We start from the raw sequence: 18099 nt of genomic DNA, 5'->3' as shown, positions 1-18099 counted from the left end.
CCTTCGGAAATGTCTATCATCTGGGAAGCTGTGGGGGGGTTCGATGTCACAGACGGGAACTTGGGAACCCACAGTCGAGAGTAGGCAGAAATTAGTAATTTCGTGAAGTTATACAACGGAGAGTTTCTGGTGGTGGACCCCCAAAAGGAACCCATTTACTTAGAGCATTTTTTCCCCTCCCTCCCTCCTACCCCGACTTCAAGATGGTATAATCCACTTCCGGGTTTTTTGCTTCACTGCCGGAAATCTCGCGATGGAAGGAGGAGGAGGAGGTGAGGTTGGCCGTGCATGGCGGGCTCCTTGGGAGCTGGCGTAGATGCAGGCGCGCCGTGGGGCTCATGGTCGGTCGCCGGGGGTCTCCTCCCCCCAGCACCGCGGGAGTGGGAGCAGCTGTTGTTGGGTGCACAGTTTCCAATCAGGCCCTCCGTGCCCCTCCTTCCTTCGGGGCCTGCCCGGGAGCCGGATCTCGGGTCCGGGGCTGCGGGTGCCTTTGCTGGTATCTAGCTGCCAGGAACTGTCCCCCCGCGCCTTAAGGCGAATAAGTCACGCAGTGCTGGGCACGATCTTAATGTGACAGCGGTACTGGGGTCACACTGTCTGGCTGGGAATCGCAGTCCTGCCTTTTGACTGGCTGTGTCTCTGGGGCAGTAATTTTAATCCGCTCTCTGCCCCAGTTTCCTTGTCTGCAAAAATGGCAGTAACATTGTAGTACCTACCTTACACAGCTGCTACACAGACTCGGGGAGAACAGTGCCTGGATCTTAGCAAGCTCTGCCTGAGTGTTTGCCCGTTTTGTGAAAACGGGCCAGTAACTTGCCCTACGTCACACAACTGGCTAGTAAGTAAAATGGCACAGCCTTGCGCTCAGGGTCCCGCTCTGAAGCCCTGCGGCTGCTGCCTCGGAAAGCGCTCTCCTGGCAGCCCTAGCTAAGTGGTACCCGGTCCTCTGCATCCCTTACACTGCGGTCTCTTTAGAGCACTGGTCATGGCTAAATACACTGAGTGGCCAGATTATTATGACCACCTGACATTTGTAGGCAAATTAGCTATAATTTCGCGCTGAAGTTGCTAGAGGGCCAGATCAGTATAAACGTCTGAATAGCACAACATGTCTTAGTATCGTTGCTGATCAGGTTCATCCTATCATGTTGATGGCGTATCCCAGTGGAGATGGCTTCTTCCAACAAGAAGACAATGCGCCATGCCACGGTGCTCGTATTGTGCAGGAGTGGTTTTAAGAACATGAGGGAGACTTTACCTTGCTTAGGGGGCCCCCACAATCACCAGATCTCAATCCAATCGAGCATTTGTGGGATGAAGTTAAAAGAGCCATCAGGCAGCTGGTTCCACAACCGTCAACTCTCACAGAACTGGACAGTGCTATTCATCAGACATGGTGTGAGATTCCTTGCATCACCTTTCAGCATCTCATGGAGTCAATGCCAAGAAGAATCTCCACAGTATTGAAGGCAAAAGGTGGCCCAATGAAGTACTGATGGGGTGGTCATAATAATCTGGCCACTCAGTGTGTGTTATGGACTATTTGTTACGGGGTTCCAGCCTCCCTGCACCCCAACTGCCAAAGAACACGGACTTACCCCTGTTGTATGAGTCCTAGTCTTTATCAGATACTCAGATGCTGAAATGAATGAATGAGCTAGTTATACATGAGTAACCCTCCCTGAAAGTGGAGAACTGGCTTTGTCACTGGAGGGTTGGCGGTCATTTAACCTCCCCTAATGCATGGCTCACTTATTCTCAAGACAGTGATGATCCAAGGCCATTTTAGATTTTGGAGTCAGGTCTCAGTTCCCTTTAACTTGGCCAAGACAACATTTTCTTATTCAAAATGGTGAATTCTGCAATTTCTATTTCCTGTTAAAACATTGGGGGAAAAGGGGTTTTTCCTAGTATCATTAGGTGCTGTATAACCGAAGGATACAAATGACGTTAAAGCAGTATAAGAAAGGCTTCTTAAGGACCAAAAAAATATGTTAGAGGGACATGAAGTATATGCTATAGTTTTTCAACTGGTATGTGAATGTAAGAATACAACAGGCCTCAAATACTGTGACATTAAAATATAAACTCCAGTTTAAACACATGTGGCAGATCACAATTCCAAACAGGCTTGTCCTTGTTTTCTGGCCCTTTCCCTTTTGCTTGAACTTAGATGAGAACCCTGTCTACCTTTTTTTTTGTGCATGTAAGTCACTACCTCTACTGTTAAGTGACCCAGATCTGTCCCTGGACATTTTCACTCATTATCAGAAATCAGTAACTAGGCAAGTGTGGGGACACCGAAGTTCATCTCTTTGAGATCGTTACTTTCTTCTTTTTTAAAAAAATGTTTTATCTCTTTGGCTCATCTGGAGATTGCCATTTTTAAAAAATATTTTTAATTGATTTTAGATAGGCAGGGAGAGGGAGAGAGAAACATCAACGATGAGAGAGAATCGTTGATTGACTGCCCCCTGCACGCCCCGCACAGGGATTGAGTCTGCAACCGGGCATGTGCCCTGACTGTGAATCCTGACCTCCCCAGGTCAGTGTTCAACCACTGAGCCGCGCCGGCTGGGCAAATTCTTTACTTTCAAGGACTGATTCCCTCCAAGTGCTCAACAAAAACAGCCAGTGGCCACCATAGCTCTTATCTAATGGAATGGCTGAGTGTAGAAGTCTTTGTCATCTATTTATATCATAATAAATAATCTTAGGACAAAACACGTTCCATTGAAAGGGCCTGAAATTTGTAGAGATGATCTTGATTTTTGTTTTGAATCTTCAGGGACTGTTTTCACTGATAAAAGTAAAAATATTTTTTGAGTGGAAGTAACAGTGTAGCTATATATTGGATTTACACAGTAACTTCAAAAACTCATACAAGTTTCTGTTAAGTTAATAGACTCGTAGGTGCAAAAACTTGTGACAGGAAATTCAGTGAGTTCATCAAGAGATACACTGCTGCCATTGTTGCCTTTCTTAAAGACACAGATAGTGTAGTGACTTTGCTAAAAAACTTTCATCCCAGGGCACAAGAGTAAAACACACATTTAGCCTGCCGTCAAGGTCTCACGTTTGCCTTCCCATGCTATCTGCCACTCCTAGCCAATGGCTCCCCAGTTTTATGCCTTAGTTCCGAGGCTTCCTTCTCTTGCTAATATTCTTTTTCCATCAGCCTCATGCACCGCTCAAATTCTGTCTGTCAACATCTTCCGGTTCCATCATTGGAATCAATCTTTCCTCCACCTTCCCCTATTTTCCCACAGCATTTTCTACACCTTATAGCATCTCTTAACAACCTGCTCGTGTATGTCTCAACTGGAGCTCTTTATATCTTTTGCTAATTAAATTGAAGGGTACAAATCTACACAGGTGAATTAGAACTTGGGTTGTCTAATGGACTGTCTTCTGGCTTATGCTAACTAGAGAAACTGTCCATTAATGGACAAATGGATAAACAAAATGTAGTCTATACATACAAGGGAAGGGGGTAGGGGGTAGGGCGGGAAGAATTTTATATACATACTAGAGGCCCGGTGCATGGATTCGTGCACCGGTGGGGTCCCTCGGCCTGGCTTGTGGGGATTGGGCCGAAACTGGCAGTCCGACTTACCCCAAGGGGTCCCGGATTGCGAGAGGGTGCAGGCCAGGCCTAGTTTGTCTATAAAAAGGAATAAAGTGCTGATACATGGTAGAACCTAGATGAATCTTAAAAACATGCTAAGTGAAAGAGGCCCATCACAAAAGACCACATACTATATGATCTCACTCCTATGAAAGCCCAGAATAGGAACTCTAGAGACAAAGTAGATTAGTGGTTTCTTAGGACTAGGGAGTGAGGGGGAGGATAGAGGGGTGGTGATTAAAGGTTAAGGGGTTTCTTGAGGCATTGAAAATGTTCTAAAATTGACTGTGACATATCTATAAATACACTGAAAATCTTTGAATTGTACACATTAAATTATATGGTATACTAGTGTCCCCATGCATGGATTCGTGTACATTGAAAGGAAATTAATTAGAAAAAATATTTTAATATCACTATTCACCCTTTCTCTATAATAGAAGTGTCAACTAAATTCATGATCAACAATGACAGATCAAAACACGCGTGCAATTGGCGCCAGCAAGAGCTTTATATGTATGGTGCATGCGCAAGTCAACTTAGCCTTTTATATATATTGAATACATTTGCTTAATTAGACCTGCTTTCTGATTTAGCTAAACTTTTTCCAGCCCAGTGAAGTACCCCAACTTCTCTTTCAGGTAATTGTCAGCAACACAGCAATAAATATCAACACGAAGCAGATTATTATCAGATTATTATTGTAGATCAGCAGGGAGAACAAAGGGTAAAATTTTTAACTACAGCAGTGTTTGACTATATTCTGCACAGTGAGAAAACCTGAAGTCATTTTCAAGTTCCACCATTTCTTACTTCTTTTCAGTTGGGTCAAGTTTCTAAACTTTCTAAATCTCTGTTTTCCAGCTAATGAAAAGAAAATAGGATTCTACAGAGTCTCCTATCTACCTACTCCAGGACTTCTGTGAGGACCAAATGAGATGAGGCACATGAAAATGCTTCACAAACATTTGGTCAAACTATAAAATGTTTGCACCTGGCTATAAAGCAAGTCGGGGTCTTGGGCTAAAGAAACTCCAAGGAGGCTAGTCGCTAGGGAGAGGAAGTTGGGGGCTGCTACATGACATCATTACCTGGTGCCCACAGCGACCATTTCCAGGTTCGGTTGGGCTGTGGGCCGCATTTTGCACCATGGGGTCTTGGCAGCATTTGCTGCAATTTGGTGGGATGTCACTCTGGGGTGGTGGCAGGGCCTGTGCCCCACTTCGGGGAAGCTGAGTGTTGGTTTGTCAGTGCCAGGTCCATGGTGCTGTTTATTTTTAAATGGCCAATGTGCATCATGGCAGCTCCTGCATTGAGCGTCTGCCCCCTGGTGGTCAGTGTGTGTCATAGCTACCAGTCGGAGGGAAGGGCAGATACTTAGCCTTTTATATATATAGATGAACTATATCTCAAGAAAGTTGTTAAAAATTACTGATCCCCCCTCTCCCCCATGATGGTATTGAGAATAATAATAGTAGCTACTGCTTGCTCATCACTTACTGCTTGCTCTCAATCTAGGTACACCCCTGGAAACACTTAAAGAAGAAGGTCAGCCAGGATATGTTCTACCTACAAGTCTTGAAGCCAATGGTTTGAAGAAGAACAGTTGGGGCTTCTTAATTACTGGGATTGTTGGTGGGACACTGGTGGCTGTGTATGCTGTGGCCACTCCATTTATAACACCGGCCCTCCGAAAAATTTGCTTGCCTTTTGTACCCGCAACTACAAAGCAGATCGAAAATGTTGTGAAAATGTTGCAAAGCAGAAGAGGACCTCTGGTGGACATTGGCAGTGGCGATGGTCGGATTGTGAGTTATGCTAAGACGTTTTAAGGTTTGGAGTCAGAATTGTTAATATTTCTCTTTCACATTTCTTATGAGGTTTATGCAAAACTTGCTAAACCTGACATTTTAGTAAAGTGGTCATTTCATTTTGTGTTTGTTTGGCTAAACTATCAAACCCTCCAGCATGAATGAATTTGGAATGTAATTTTCTCAGGTTTAATTTTTTTTTTTAGAGGAGAAAGTGCTCTGTAGATATGCCAAGTAAAAAATAACCAATAATTGGTAATTATGAAAGTGCCTGTTAAGAAATGGGCTAATAGAGGTGGCATAACTAGAAGAAACATGGAGTCTCACTGTTTTACATTTTGCACTATAAATGTTTGTTTCTACACTTATCTATACTTACACGTGTATAGTTCTTATGGGGTAACATAGAGTTAAAATAATGCCCACTGTTTGAAAGGGAAAGATCAGCCTTTTAGTGACCTCAATCTCCCCCCTCCACCCCTTCATCCTTCCACCCCTCCACCCCCATGGGAAGCTGTTTAACTTACTCAGGGCCACTGATTGGCAAACAGGTGTCCCAAATCAAGTTCCTCCATGGACAATGATGAGCTGAAAAGTGAGGTAGCAGTAGTCAAGGCTGGTCTTCTGGAAACATTTAGTGTGGAGACGAGCAGGCCATGATGCTTTCGCTAGCCCCTGGCCACATAGACCCTGCAGTTTCATCATGGTGACCAGGAATAAGCAGTAAGAGGTTAGAAAGTGCCTTGTGTTTTTAAGAAATGAGATATATATGTTAATCAGGAGGACATTTTAAAATCCAGATTTGAATGCTTTGCATGTGCGAATAGTATCTTTTTGGTTTCTCAGAAAATGGTGTGTCTTTAAATGGTGTCTTGAACAAAGGAGGTGCCTTTTGATTGTTTTTTTATGATTATAGACCATAAATAGGAAATATTCATATCATTTTCCCAGGTAAGTTGCTTTTCTTTTTTATTTATTTTTATAATGTATGTATTTTTATTGTTGACAGTATTACACTGTCTCCCATTTCCCATCCCCCTCTCTACCCACCTCTGTCCAGCCCCTTCCCATTCCCTCAGGTCTTTACCTCCCTATTGTCCGTGTCCACGGGATGTTTTTCTTTTTATCTTGAATAAATACAGGCCTCTTTCTGCAGGTGATAGCAGCAGCAAAGGAAGGATTCACAGCTGTTGGCTATGAATTAAACCCATGGCTAGTTTGGTACTCCAGATACCGTGCATGGCGAGAAGGGGTACAGCACTTGGCCAAATTTCATATTTCAGATTTGTGGAAGGTATGTAAGGCAGAGAGCAGTCCTAGGAAACTCAAACCGAAACTTTCTAATTCATAATTAGTATTGCAAACTGAAAAATGTATAAGAGAAAAAGAAATAAAATACAGGTGTACTTTAGCATAATGAAATATGAACACCTTATAAATGGATAGGTTTGCAAATTGACTACTTTAGAGTATAAGCTTAAGGTTTAAGATTTTTAAAATCTCATTTGGAAATCTTATAAATTGTAACATAGGCATTCACTGATTAATATTGTTCTTGGTAAATGAGAGACTTTCGTGTGTGTGTGTATGTTGTGTGTGTGTGTGTGTAGAGAGAGAGGCAGAGACAGGTGCAAAGAAAAGAAAGAATCTACCAACTGTGCTGTTACGGACCATCCTGGTCTTCATAAAGTGCAAGATACTTCAAAGTTTATTTGTACTCTAAAAAAATTGCCCTGTAATTTTGCTTTAGGAATGCTCCATAAAATGCTTTTTCTTGAATAAGAATTTTCCTTTGTAATGGTGTCATCAGTAGCCTATAAAAATTTACTTGAGTTTTTGCTTGCATTTTTTATACCATATATACATAAATGATCTCTCGGTAGAGTAAATAAGACTTTTATAGGGCAATAAGAATTTTGACTGGCAAAGCACTTTTCCCTCTAGCTTTTCAACTAAAGACCACTTTATTGCATTTTTTACTTAGTATTTTAGAGAAGAGGATTGGGACTAGAATTTTAAGGATGGTTCAACATAAAAAACCAGTAGTCTGAGATCCCTTGAGTTCTTGCAAAGCTACTTTGGTGTAGAGTAGAGTAGGAAAGTGTGGACCAGGGCCACAGATGGCCCAGGGCCAGCTGGCTCAGCCACCAGCTGGTCATTGGTGAGTCTTTGGTGTTTCTGACGGATGACAGATGACCCCTGGGGCAGGCCCTTCGTGGAGTTGCTCTGAGGATGAGATGACTTATGGGGAAGCATTTGGAAAGCTGGTGGATTGAACTAAAATGCACAAACGTGTGCACATGGTATTTTTTCCTTTGTGAAATCTAAAAGGGGCCACTCTGTGAAAACCTATGATTTGGTGAAATGTAAAGTTGCTACTCATCTTGAAACAAAAGTTAAGCTGGGTGTTTGGCTTTTAAAAATTAATCTATGAATCGTTTCCTCTCTTTTAGGTTACTTTTTCGCAGTACTCAAATGTCGTTATTTTTGGGGTGCCTCAGATGGTGAGTATGCCCTCTCCTGTCCCTTGTATGTTTTGTTTTAGGTTATGAAGGCCCTTACAGCTGTAACAGACCACCTCTCTATGGCCTGCTCACCCAAATGCAAGGTGACTGCCTCCCAGATAGTCTGAGGGGACACGGGGTTTCAGTTTATTGGTAAAAGGTTAATCATCAAAGATTCAGTGTTATCTTTAAACTCTTGCTTCCGATAAAATCTCAATTATCCATCTAAGCCCTAAAAATTCCAGTCTGAAAACTGCTTCATGAGCGTGCAGTGTCTAATGTGGCTGGAGATTTTCACGGTCGCTCACTTCCATCCAGCTGAAATCACTCGGGAAAGTTAATGGGATGTTCCCTTTGAATTGATCACCCCTCTGATTTTGCACTCAGATGATTTTCAGGGCAGATGAGCGCTGACTAGTTTTAATTGACCTCAGATGACTGATTCGTTCTGAGCTTTGATTATCTACTTTCCAAAGTGAAAGTACCGCAGCATTGCACTGAAAATGGTCCTAAATTTAGCCTTTGGAAAGATGACCAGAATGGGATGCGTTTGTTGTAATTGTTGGTTTACAGACCATGGAAAGAAATCCCGGTTCACTTTTCAAAGTCTGTAATTGTAGCCATAATAGTCTTGGCGAAATTGGATGTTTCCTGAAATACACTATAAAACTGATATGGTTTTCAGTTAAAAGAACGGGAAAATTTTTTTTCTTTTGGTGTTTTTTTTTTTTAATTCACATCTTAGTTGTTGTACAAGAAGTTTTAATGCTTAAGAAATTTATCCTCACCACTAGACTCTTTAGTGCAATGCCATTTTCTTTCTTTTTTCTTTTTTTTTTTTTGCCATTTTCTTTTATTTTTGAAAGTCAATTTAGAAGGGTTTTGTTATATATTCTTGAAAGTAACAGAATTCTATATGTTTGTAATTTTCGGCAAGCCTACATATAGCTGAAACCTGGGTGTCTACAGGTTTGTTATAGAAATGAAAAGAGGTAGAAGGGCATGATCCTTGGCCATTAAAAAGAAAGCAAACCAAAACTATTCAGGACCATAGGATTGCTATGGAATTTGATATTTACTAATTATTCCTTCAGAATAATTAGCATTTGGAGGCAAATAACTTTAATTTGAAATCCAAGCTTTCCAAAAATAGAAATTGATATTTATTCAGCTTCCACGCAGTGTGGAGAGGCTGGATGATGGCCTGAGATGTGGACTTATGAAGCCACAGCCGCTGTGTCCCTGTGGGGGGCAGCAGTGGCCTTCGGTAGTCACTGTCACTGCATAAACTGTGGGCTCCGACTCCTTGAGCTTCTCTGACTTATTTGAAGTATGGTCAGCTTTTGGAGCTGTTCACCCAGAGGAAATAAGAGTCCTATTATTTTGATGGATGCTTCTGCAATTATTGTCCTTTCTTCTGTACACGGAGACATTCTTAAGTAAGGAACTTGTAGTATTGCACTATTGCCAAGAAAATTGGGAGCAGCTGAAATGCAGGCAGCACCCACACTCCTGGAATGGCAGACTCAGCCACCTAGCAGGTTCTCATGCAGGTGGAGCAGTCACAGGTACAGAGGCCCCAGGTGGCATCTGTTGGCCTGGAGGCCCAATTTCAGGAGTGGAGGGCCCTGCTTTCCGCCCTTATCAAACTTTGCTTACGTGGAGGATGTGAGCGGGGAGGGAGAGCATTGGCTGGGGATCCAGGGGCCAGGTCTGCCCTCAGTGAGGTGAGTCTTGTGAGTCCTGAAAAGTCCTTTTATCTATCTGGGCCTTATCATTCACTCTTCTATTAAAATGCATTTCCCTTCCCTGAGCACTGGTCAGTATTCTGGTCATGCCCTGGTGGCTCAGCACAGCCAGTGTGGTATGAAATGTTTCCCGGGGCAGCTGAAGCACACACAGGTCATGAGAGAGCCAGGAGGACCCTTAGGGAACTTCAGAAGTAGAAACCCTAGCGTTATAAATCCTCACTCTGCTTCTGATAGTGGACTGATTATTCCCAACAACTCTTTGCAGTCATAGCTCGAAATTAGCGGTGCCCTAACATTTCAACACTGGTGTGTGTCTGAATTATGGGAGTGAGGAATCCCACTGGACCTGGTAAATCCTGTAGTAGGTTGTAAATTCCCACATTTAAGACTAGCTTATCCACCAAGAGAATCTTTTGAAAATGTGGAACAGATCATGTGTGTCCTTGTTTAAAACCCTTCTGTGGCTTCCTGCTGCTTAAAAGCGGTGAGGATAAGGCCTAAACCCTCCGCATGGCCCCGAGGCCTGGCTTGGAGTGGCCCCTGCTTCCTTCAGCTGCCTGTGCCAAGCCCCTGTTTTCCTCTCGGGCCCTGGGCTTTGCCGTGTGTGTGGCTGTGTCCTTCCTCTGATTCCAGTCCCCCAGCTCAGGGCCTAATTGGTGAACACCTGTTGACCACTCATGGTCCAGTGGCTTTTCCACTGAGAATGGTCCCTGATCGCCCCATGGCACAAACTCCAGTGTCCTCTATTTTTCACTCGTACAGTGCCTGTTGCCTCTCCTTACGCGAGTCATTGCACATTTCCCGTGTGATGGTGTTGGCAGCGTTTGCAGTGGGCACTGTACTACCAGCTCGAGAATGAAGGCTGGCTTGTCTTCGCGCCGGACCTCCAGCATGGCAGCACCCAGCAGAGGGCAATCACCCCACCGGAAGTATTTGTTAAATGAATGAATAAATATGGTATAAATACCCATTAAGTACACTTCCTCCAGTGGGCTAGTCAATTTCATAACTTCAAAGAATGACTAATTTAATTTTAGTTGTGAATCCTGTTTTGAATTGATGAATGAAAATATTATCAGCATGTTCTGATGAAGAAAAACCATTCATGACTGAATTATTTATTCTTCATTCATTTATTTGACCAGTATTTATTCAGGGCCCACTTGGAATACCTTAGTGAATAAAGGAGAAACACATCCCTGCCCCAGGTGCTAATATGCTAGTGGGGAGGCAGAGATCGGGATGCTTATATAAAATATATCGAGCAAGAGAGAGGATATGTGCTGTGGGGCAAGCTAAAGCAGGAGAGGGATGGAGCAGAGACAGTGTTCCTGAAAAGGGGATATTGGAGGTGAGCGTGGGAGCTGTGTGTCTGTCCGGAAGAAGGGAATAGCATTTCAAACAGGAACAGCCACTTTAAGGAAGCTGAGATGTGTGTGCCTGTTGGGTTCCAGGAGCTTCAGGGAGGCGGGTGTGGCAGGGGCAGGGTGAGTGAGGGGAGCTGGGGAGAGGTGAGGTCAGAAAAAGTAGAGCTGGGATGAGAAGGACCCTGGGCCCTTGTAAGGCGGTAGTGGTCGTGGGTTTGAGCAGAGGCATGGAGGATCGAAGTGGACTGGGGCTGAAAAGGATCATAGGCTGCCCTGGGTGAGAAAGAGCAGTCAAGGTCGGCTCCCAGGTGTTTGGCCTGAGCAACTGGAAGTTGCCATTAGTGAGCTGGGAAAAGTGCAGGAGGAGTGGCTTGGAAGATCAGGAATTCCGGCTGGCATGTGATGTGTGAGATGTGTGTGGGAATTTCAGGTTGGTAGTGGTGGATAGTGGGGTCCGGGGCTCAGGAGAGAGGGCTGGAGATCCGGTTTTTAGGCACCAGCGCCCAGAGGGAGTTGAAGCAGAGGAGTGGCTGAGGTCACTCATGAAGGGGAAGAGCCCTCCAAGGCCTGAGCCCTGGCCTCTGACTGATGAGGGGCACTCAGCAAAGGATTGGAGAGGAGGGCCTGGGAGGTTGGAAGTGAGGGTGGGCAGGGCTGTTACCTGGAAGGCAAGTGAAGGCAGTGCCTTAGGGAAGAGGGGTGATGAAGGGGTTCCTAGCTGCCTGTGGCCATGCTAATTTGTCTGATATGCCTTTGCGCTGGTTTCAATTTATGTTTAAAGTTTTGAAGATGTAATTAGAATAGAATATGATGAGTTCGTGTCACTTTGAAACCTATAATTGTATGAATAAGTTTGAATTCCATTAGACATACATGACATATCACAGCTTCTTTTTGTGTGTGATATCAAGACCCTGATTTGTTGCATATTTATGTGTAATTTAGTCAGTTAATTTCTTATGATTGAAATAGCTCCCTTTCATTTTTAGGTTTATCTTGACTTAGCATATGACATTTGGAAATAAAAGAGAAAAGAATAATGATAATGTGAATACATTTACAATTATCCTTTTTATGAACAAAATTACCATAAGAAACCCCTGATATTTTGGAAAAAGATTCTTTGCTTATTTAATTTTTCCCTCAAGGAACAAAACTTTTTTTTTTTTTTTTATAAACTCATCTTTTCCTGGCTGTTAAAAGAATAGAAATATTTCATCCTTAATGGAACTTATTCTCTGTTATCTTGGTATTGATGCTAATGAAGAATTAAATCCTGGCTCACGTAGCCATACTAGTACATCATGTAGAGGAGTTTTTCCAAGCTACTTCTTAAAGGTATAAAACCTTCATAGAAGTACTGTCAATTTTTTTGTCTCTACTTACTTTAGAACTTGATTTCTAAATACCATTTCCCACTCAGAGGAACCAGGAATGTTTGAGAAATGGCTGATCCTAGGGCTGAGGAAGGGAAGATACAAAAGGCCAGGGCTCAGCACATTTTTGTTGAGCCCGAATGTAAGAAAGTGCTCAAGATATTTGATGGGGGCATGTCCAAAGGAAAGAGCGGCCAACCTGGGATGATTTGAGCACTAGCATAAATGGGACGGAGGTGGATTATCACCCGTTGAATGAAGTAATCTGGTTCATCCTACAGTGATAGCGAGCTAGGTAGAAAGAGAGAAGGGAAAGCTGTTTCTTGCAGTAGAAAGTACAATTTCATCTAGAAGGAATGATGGGATTAGCAAATCCATACTTTGCAACCATTATAGCAAACATTGACTCAGGCCAGAATCATCAGTGAATAGTACATCTCGTGGGGGGTCAGCTTGGTGAATACTAGGGTATGTACGTCCGCTCAAGGTATTTCCCCACAAATTATTCATTATAAAGGCAAAATGGTGACCACACTCTGGAGACACCAGATACCATCTCAACTGAGTGGTGACCACCACCCTCAAAGCAGGAGGACCCCCTGGGCATCTCATCTGACTGTGGGGCCCTGAGATGTTCACAGCCCCACTTATGGGTCATTGCCAAGGACTCCCAGGCTGAGTCATCACGAGCAAATGTCAGAGGAACTTGGAGGCCCTGGGAAAATAACTGGCCCATGTTGTAAAGCAGGGGTCCTCAAACTACGGCCTGCGGGCCACATGCAAATACAGATATTGTATTTGTTCCCGTTATGTGCAGTGTGCATAGGAATTTGTTCATAGTTTTTTTTTAAACTATAGTCCGGCCCTCCAACAGTCTGAGGGACAGTGAACTAGCGCCCTGTTTAAAAAGTTTGAGGACCCCTGGTGTAAAGGGTGTTATTGTCATGAGACGCAAAGAAACATGGAGGGGCTGTTCAGATTAAAAGAGACAAGGAGCCCTAGCCGGTTTGGCTGAGTGGATAGAGTGTTGGCCTGTGGACTGAAGGGTCCCAGGTTCAATTCTGGTCAAGGGCACATGCCCAGGTTGCAGACTTGATCCCCAGCAGGGGGCATGCAGGAGGTAGCCGATCAATTATTCTCTCATCATTGATGTTTCTATCTCTCTTCCTCTCTGAAATCAATAAAAATATATTTAAATAAATAAATAAAAGAGACAAAGAAACATTACAGCTAAATGCAATGTGGAATCCCAAACTGGGGGAAAGTCCAAGTTGAGACATTTGACAAAATTGGAATGTTACTATTGGAATTATTTTATTGGAGTATAATGCTAAATTTTCTGAATGTGGTACCTATGCCGGGGTTTTTTTTTTAGAAAATATTTTCTTAGAAAACGTTGTACTATCCTATATAATAAAAGCCTAATATGCAAATTGTCCCCTCAACCAGGAGTTTGACCGCTCTCTATAATGTGCACTGACCGTCAGGGTGTGGTGCAGAACATGGCAGGCGTCAGCAATGCGCTGCGACCTCTCGCCGGCTACCTGGGGGCAAGGGTGATGGGGACAAAGGTACAGTGAGAATGTGGGGTGTCTGCTGAGCTCTCTCTCACTCCCCCTGCTACCCTCCCCTGGGATGCCGGGGCTCGCGCGCCGGGAAGCCCCTGCGCTCAGGTGCCGGGCGCCCCGCACCCGTGTGGTGTCTTCTGGTGAGCTGGGCCGCAGCTGCTGGGACCGCAGGGGCTGGGTGGGTTCCCTGTGGGTTCATGCAGGAGCTGGTCAGTGAGGCCGATTGGGAGAGAGTGCGCTGCCCGTCTGGCTTCATGCGGCACCACTGGGCAGCCCAGAGGCCCACGCTGCTCTCCAGCCTGTGGCATCTGGCTGTGCTCACTGCATCTCTGTGTGGGAACTCGGGCGCTGTGACTCAGGTGGAGGTGGGGCGTGTGGGGGCCCTGGGACCCAGGTGCTGCCTAGGGCCCGCCTAGGGCCCAGAGGTCAGCTGGAACCTGCCCTTCCAAGCCAGATGCTCATGCTTCCATGGCTGGCCAGGCCTAGGGATCACATCTGTGCATGAATTTTGTGCTTTGGGCCTCTAGTCAAGGAATAAAGGAGCATGTTGTATGCAACCTATTCTCCAATTAGAAAACATGTTTATGGAGAGGGGAAGAGGGCAAATCTGGTAAAGCAAATGTGACAAATTTTCCTTGCAACTTCTCTGTAAATTTGAAATTATTTCAAAATAAAAAGGAGAGTGAAAAAATATTCTCAGGAGGTGAAGGTGGTAATCTGTTTTTAGGACTTGAAGATAAACTTTAAGTGATTGCTAATTTGCTGATATAATTACAATGTTATTATTTTTAGCAAACAGTAAAATGCTTTCTCTATAGGTAGATTGGCAGTACCATAAGATGAAAAGAGAATTTTACAGTTTATTTGTTATGTTGACTATCAAAAAATCAATTACAGTATATTTTTAAAACTATAAGCTATTATATTTCAAGTTGGTAGAGTATGTATTTTTATAGTCTTATCATTCTATATTTCCTTGAATCTAGATGCTATTGATTTTAAGATGCATTTTTGCTATTGAGAAAGAAAAAATATTGCCAATTATAATTCTAAGACAATGTCAATGGTAAGTTGTTAAAAATGTGGAAAAATATGTTAAATGGTTGAGACAGAGTAGATTGAAATGTTTAGATAAATAATTTAAATCTGCTTCTCATTTTAATGATTGCCACATCGTGATTTTAGTTAGAAAACGAGAAATCTATGATACATATCTGCTAAAAATGACATATTTCATAATTGATACTAGAAGATGTCTTTATAACTGTTGTCAATGCGACTTCTGTTTTTTGATGGATTGTTTGATAATGTACTTCTGCCCTGAAGTGGTCTTTATTGCAATTAGAAGTTTTTGCACAGGTATTTTCAGGGACTCAAATACAGAAGGACATTTGAGAATCAATAGTGACTGCCGTTCTCCACAGATGCTGCAGTTGGAGAAGAAACTTGAACTTGAACTTGAGAGTGATGCTAGAGTCATCGCTTGCCGGTTCCCTTTCCCACACTGGACCCCCGCCCAGGTCACCGGAGAGGGGATAGACACTGTGTGGGTTTATGACATGAGTATGTTTAAAGGGAGTGAGAAGAGGCCCTGAAGATTGATGCATTTCCAGTCGGTCGTTCGAATATAAAATTTATTGAGAGTCTTTTTCTGTAGTGTTGGTGGTCTTTGATTTTATAGAGACTTATAGCTGTGTGTTTAGCGAAGAGTATATTTTTGTTTGGCATGGCATGAGAAATTATTGTTACTTCCCTTACTTTTTGGAGAAAACAAACAAGTTAAGAATAGCAGGTAGATTTAAAGTTCCCTTTCATGGTATATTTTAAAAAATGTGCTTATAGCTTTTCATGCACTTAGATGTGTGAAAATATGGATAAGTGATAGATGTTGATGGGTGGGAAAGATATGGATAGCTCTTCACATGATAAAGAATATGATTTAATGCCACAGATGAGAGAAAACAATTTTAAAGAGGTACGTATTAGTAAATGTTTGCAGTTTCCTATAACTTTACTCGTACTCAAGATTTGTCTTTCTTCTTTATACATCATGACAAAATTAATTTTATAAGGGATTTAGAGAGGCATTTATATTTTATAATATTTATTAGGAATATTTTGTTTCTAGGCTAGTAGATGACTGTATTTTATTGACTCTAAGATGTATATGTATGTGTATACATATTTTAATGTTTCTGAAATTGAGAGGTTTCTTTCGACAGATGGTGTTTTATAGCTGTAATGGCAGCATTGTACCTAGTCAACTACCATTGATAGATCTCAGAGTTGATGAAATAGGGTGTTCAGAAAAGATACATGATGCAGTGGAGTGGTTGGCAATGATTTAATAGTAAAATAAGTGATCATGAGCTTCGGAGGGAGCCGGACCTGGGTTCAGATCCTTGCTGGACCCTCAGCAGGAGGCCTTGGACAGTGGCTTAGACTCTCAGTCTTGGTTTCCTGAGTATCCTTGTCATCTACACTAATAAAAGACAAAGATGCTAATTGACCATACCTTTGCTATGCCCATCAGCCAATCAGAAGAGTATGCAAATTAACTCAACAAAGATGGATGCTAAATTTGCATACTGCAGGCAGGGCAGGACAGTGCAATCCGCTGCCCTCCCGCTGCCATCCGGGCCTCCCGTGTGCAACCCAGGGCAGCGGGGCGGGGCAGCGTGATCAGCCGCCCACCCTGCCGCCATCCAGGCCTGCCATCTGCGACCCAGCACGGAATCTGGGCCTGCCATATGCCACCCAGCATGGGATCCGGGCCTGCCATCTGTGACCCGGGGAGGCGGGGCAGGCACCGCAGGATCAGGCCTGCCATCTGCCACCCGGGAGTGGGCCTAAGCCAGCAGGTGGTTATCTCCCGAGGGGTCCCAGACTGTGAGAGGGCACAGGTTGGGCTGAGGGACACCCCCCCCACCACCACCAGTGCACAAATTTTTGTGCACCGGGCCTCTAGTCTATAATAATAAAAGCGTAATATGCTAATTAGACTGGACGTCCTTCCGGGTGTCCTTCCTTCTGGACAAAGCTGCAGCGGGTGGGGGCTGAGGTAGAGGCAGCATAATTTTGTGCATTGGGCCTCTAGTTGGTATAATGATGTACTGAACAGGGGGACCAATTTGTAAAACTCATGGCATAAAGTCTTTGGTCTGTACATAGTATTTATTATTAATTTAGATGCTAATGAAAAGCTTATTCACAGAAGGTGTAGATTATTTCTGTTAGTCACTTCTTTATTTTATGAAAGCAGCCATTTAATATTTCTCATTTATGAGAAGAGACTTGACCGATTTAGATAAAGACAAGTTAAGGAAAATCTTTGAATTTGAGTAGACAGGTTTCATATATCTGAAAAATTAATATCGAATGATGGCTCAGCTAATCCCTGCTCATCACAGAAAATAATTGAACTCCCAGCCATACAGCTTGTAACCTAAGTACCAAACTGTCTTAGACATCTGATAAAGTGAGAAGGTTTGTGTCTTTTACTAAACTGATAAAAATGTGATAAATTTGATAATTTTGATTTAAATGAGAAGCAACTAGGGACTAATTAATTCATTCAGTAAATGTTATTGAGTGCCTACTGTGTAATCAGCTTTTCCAATTCAATGGTGAATGGACAGACAAAGCCTCTAATCATATGGAATTTATATTCTGGAAGGGGGAGACAAAGAAATAGGTGAATGAATGTTAGAGTGTGCGAAGTTCTTGGAAAGAAATAGCAGGGTGATAGTACAGGAAGCAACTGTGTTGTGTTGTGGGTGAGGGGATGGGATAGTGTGGACATCTGTCAGCGTTTTGGCTGCCACCATCTCTTCCTTTTCCACTAGGCCCTGATTTCCTAATGGAGAACGAATTCTCTGCCATGGTGGTCAGCCCTGCAACTTGGCTGGGCACCCTTGGAGAGGGATGCATTGTAGCTCATTGCCAGGACAGGGTGGTAGGCAGAGCCCGACGTATTCCTGGTGATAGAAGGAGAGGCATAGGTTATATTCAGAGTTGTGTATAATTTGCCACTTTTGGGGTTTCTCCTTCAGTTTCCCAAGAATTAGATGATGCTTGATCCTGCAGCCTCAAAG

General features: G+C 43.3%; 1 protein-coding gene across 5 annotated transcripts; it reads left to right on the top strand.

Moving 5' to 3' along the window:
- Positions 1-235: 235 nt before the first annotated feature.
- Positions 236-15661, top strand: ATPSCKMT (ATP synthase c subunit lysine N-methyltransferase). 5 transcript variants are annotated; one of them, XM_036310443.1, is made up of 5 exons: positions 236-272; positions 5147-5436; positions 6596-6733; positions 7893-7943; positions 15430-15661. In XM_036310443.1, the coding sequence occupies exons 1-5, from the start codon at positions 254-256 to the stop codon at positions 15598-15600; spliced, it is 669 nt and encodes a 222-aa protein (XP_036166336.1). In that variant the 5' UTR covers positions 236-253; the 3' UTR covers positions 15601-15661. The 5 variants fall into 5 exon arrangements, with proteins under 5 accessions (XP_036166336.1, XP_036166339.1, XP_036166335.1 ...); XM_036310446.1 differs by having other exon boundaries at positions 6596-6687; positions 7891-7943; positions 15430-15455; XM_036310442.1 differs by lacking the exon at positions 15430-15661 and adding an exon at positions 10457-13545.
- Positions 15662-18099: the final 2438 nt, after the last annotated feature.

The sequence above is a fragment of the Myotis myotis genome, unplaced genomic scaffold (genome assembly GCF_014108235.1).
Source record: "Myotis myotis isolate mMyoMyo1 unplaced genomic scaffold, mMyoMyo1.p scaffold_m19_p_5, whole genome shotgun sequence".
NCBI classification, from domain to species: Eukaryota; Metazoa; Chordata; class Mammalia; order Chiroptera; family Vespertilionidae; genus Myotis; species Myotis myotis.
Note: the sequence above shows the minus strand (reverse complement) of the source record. Positions and strands in the feature narration are given on the sequence as shown.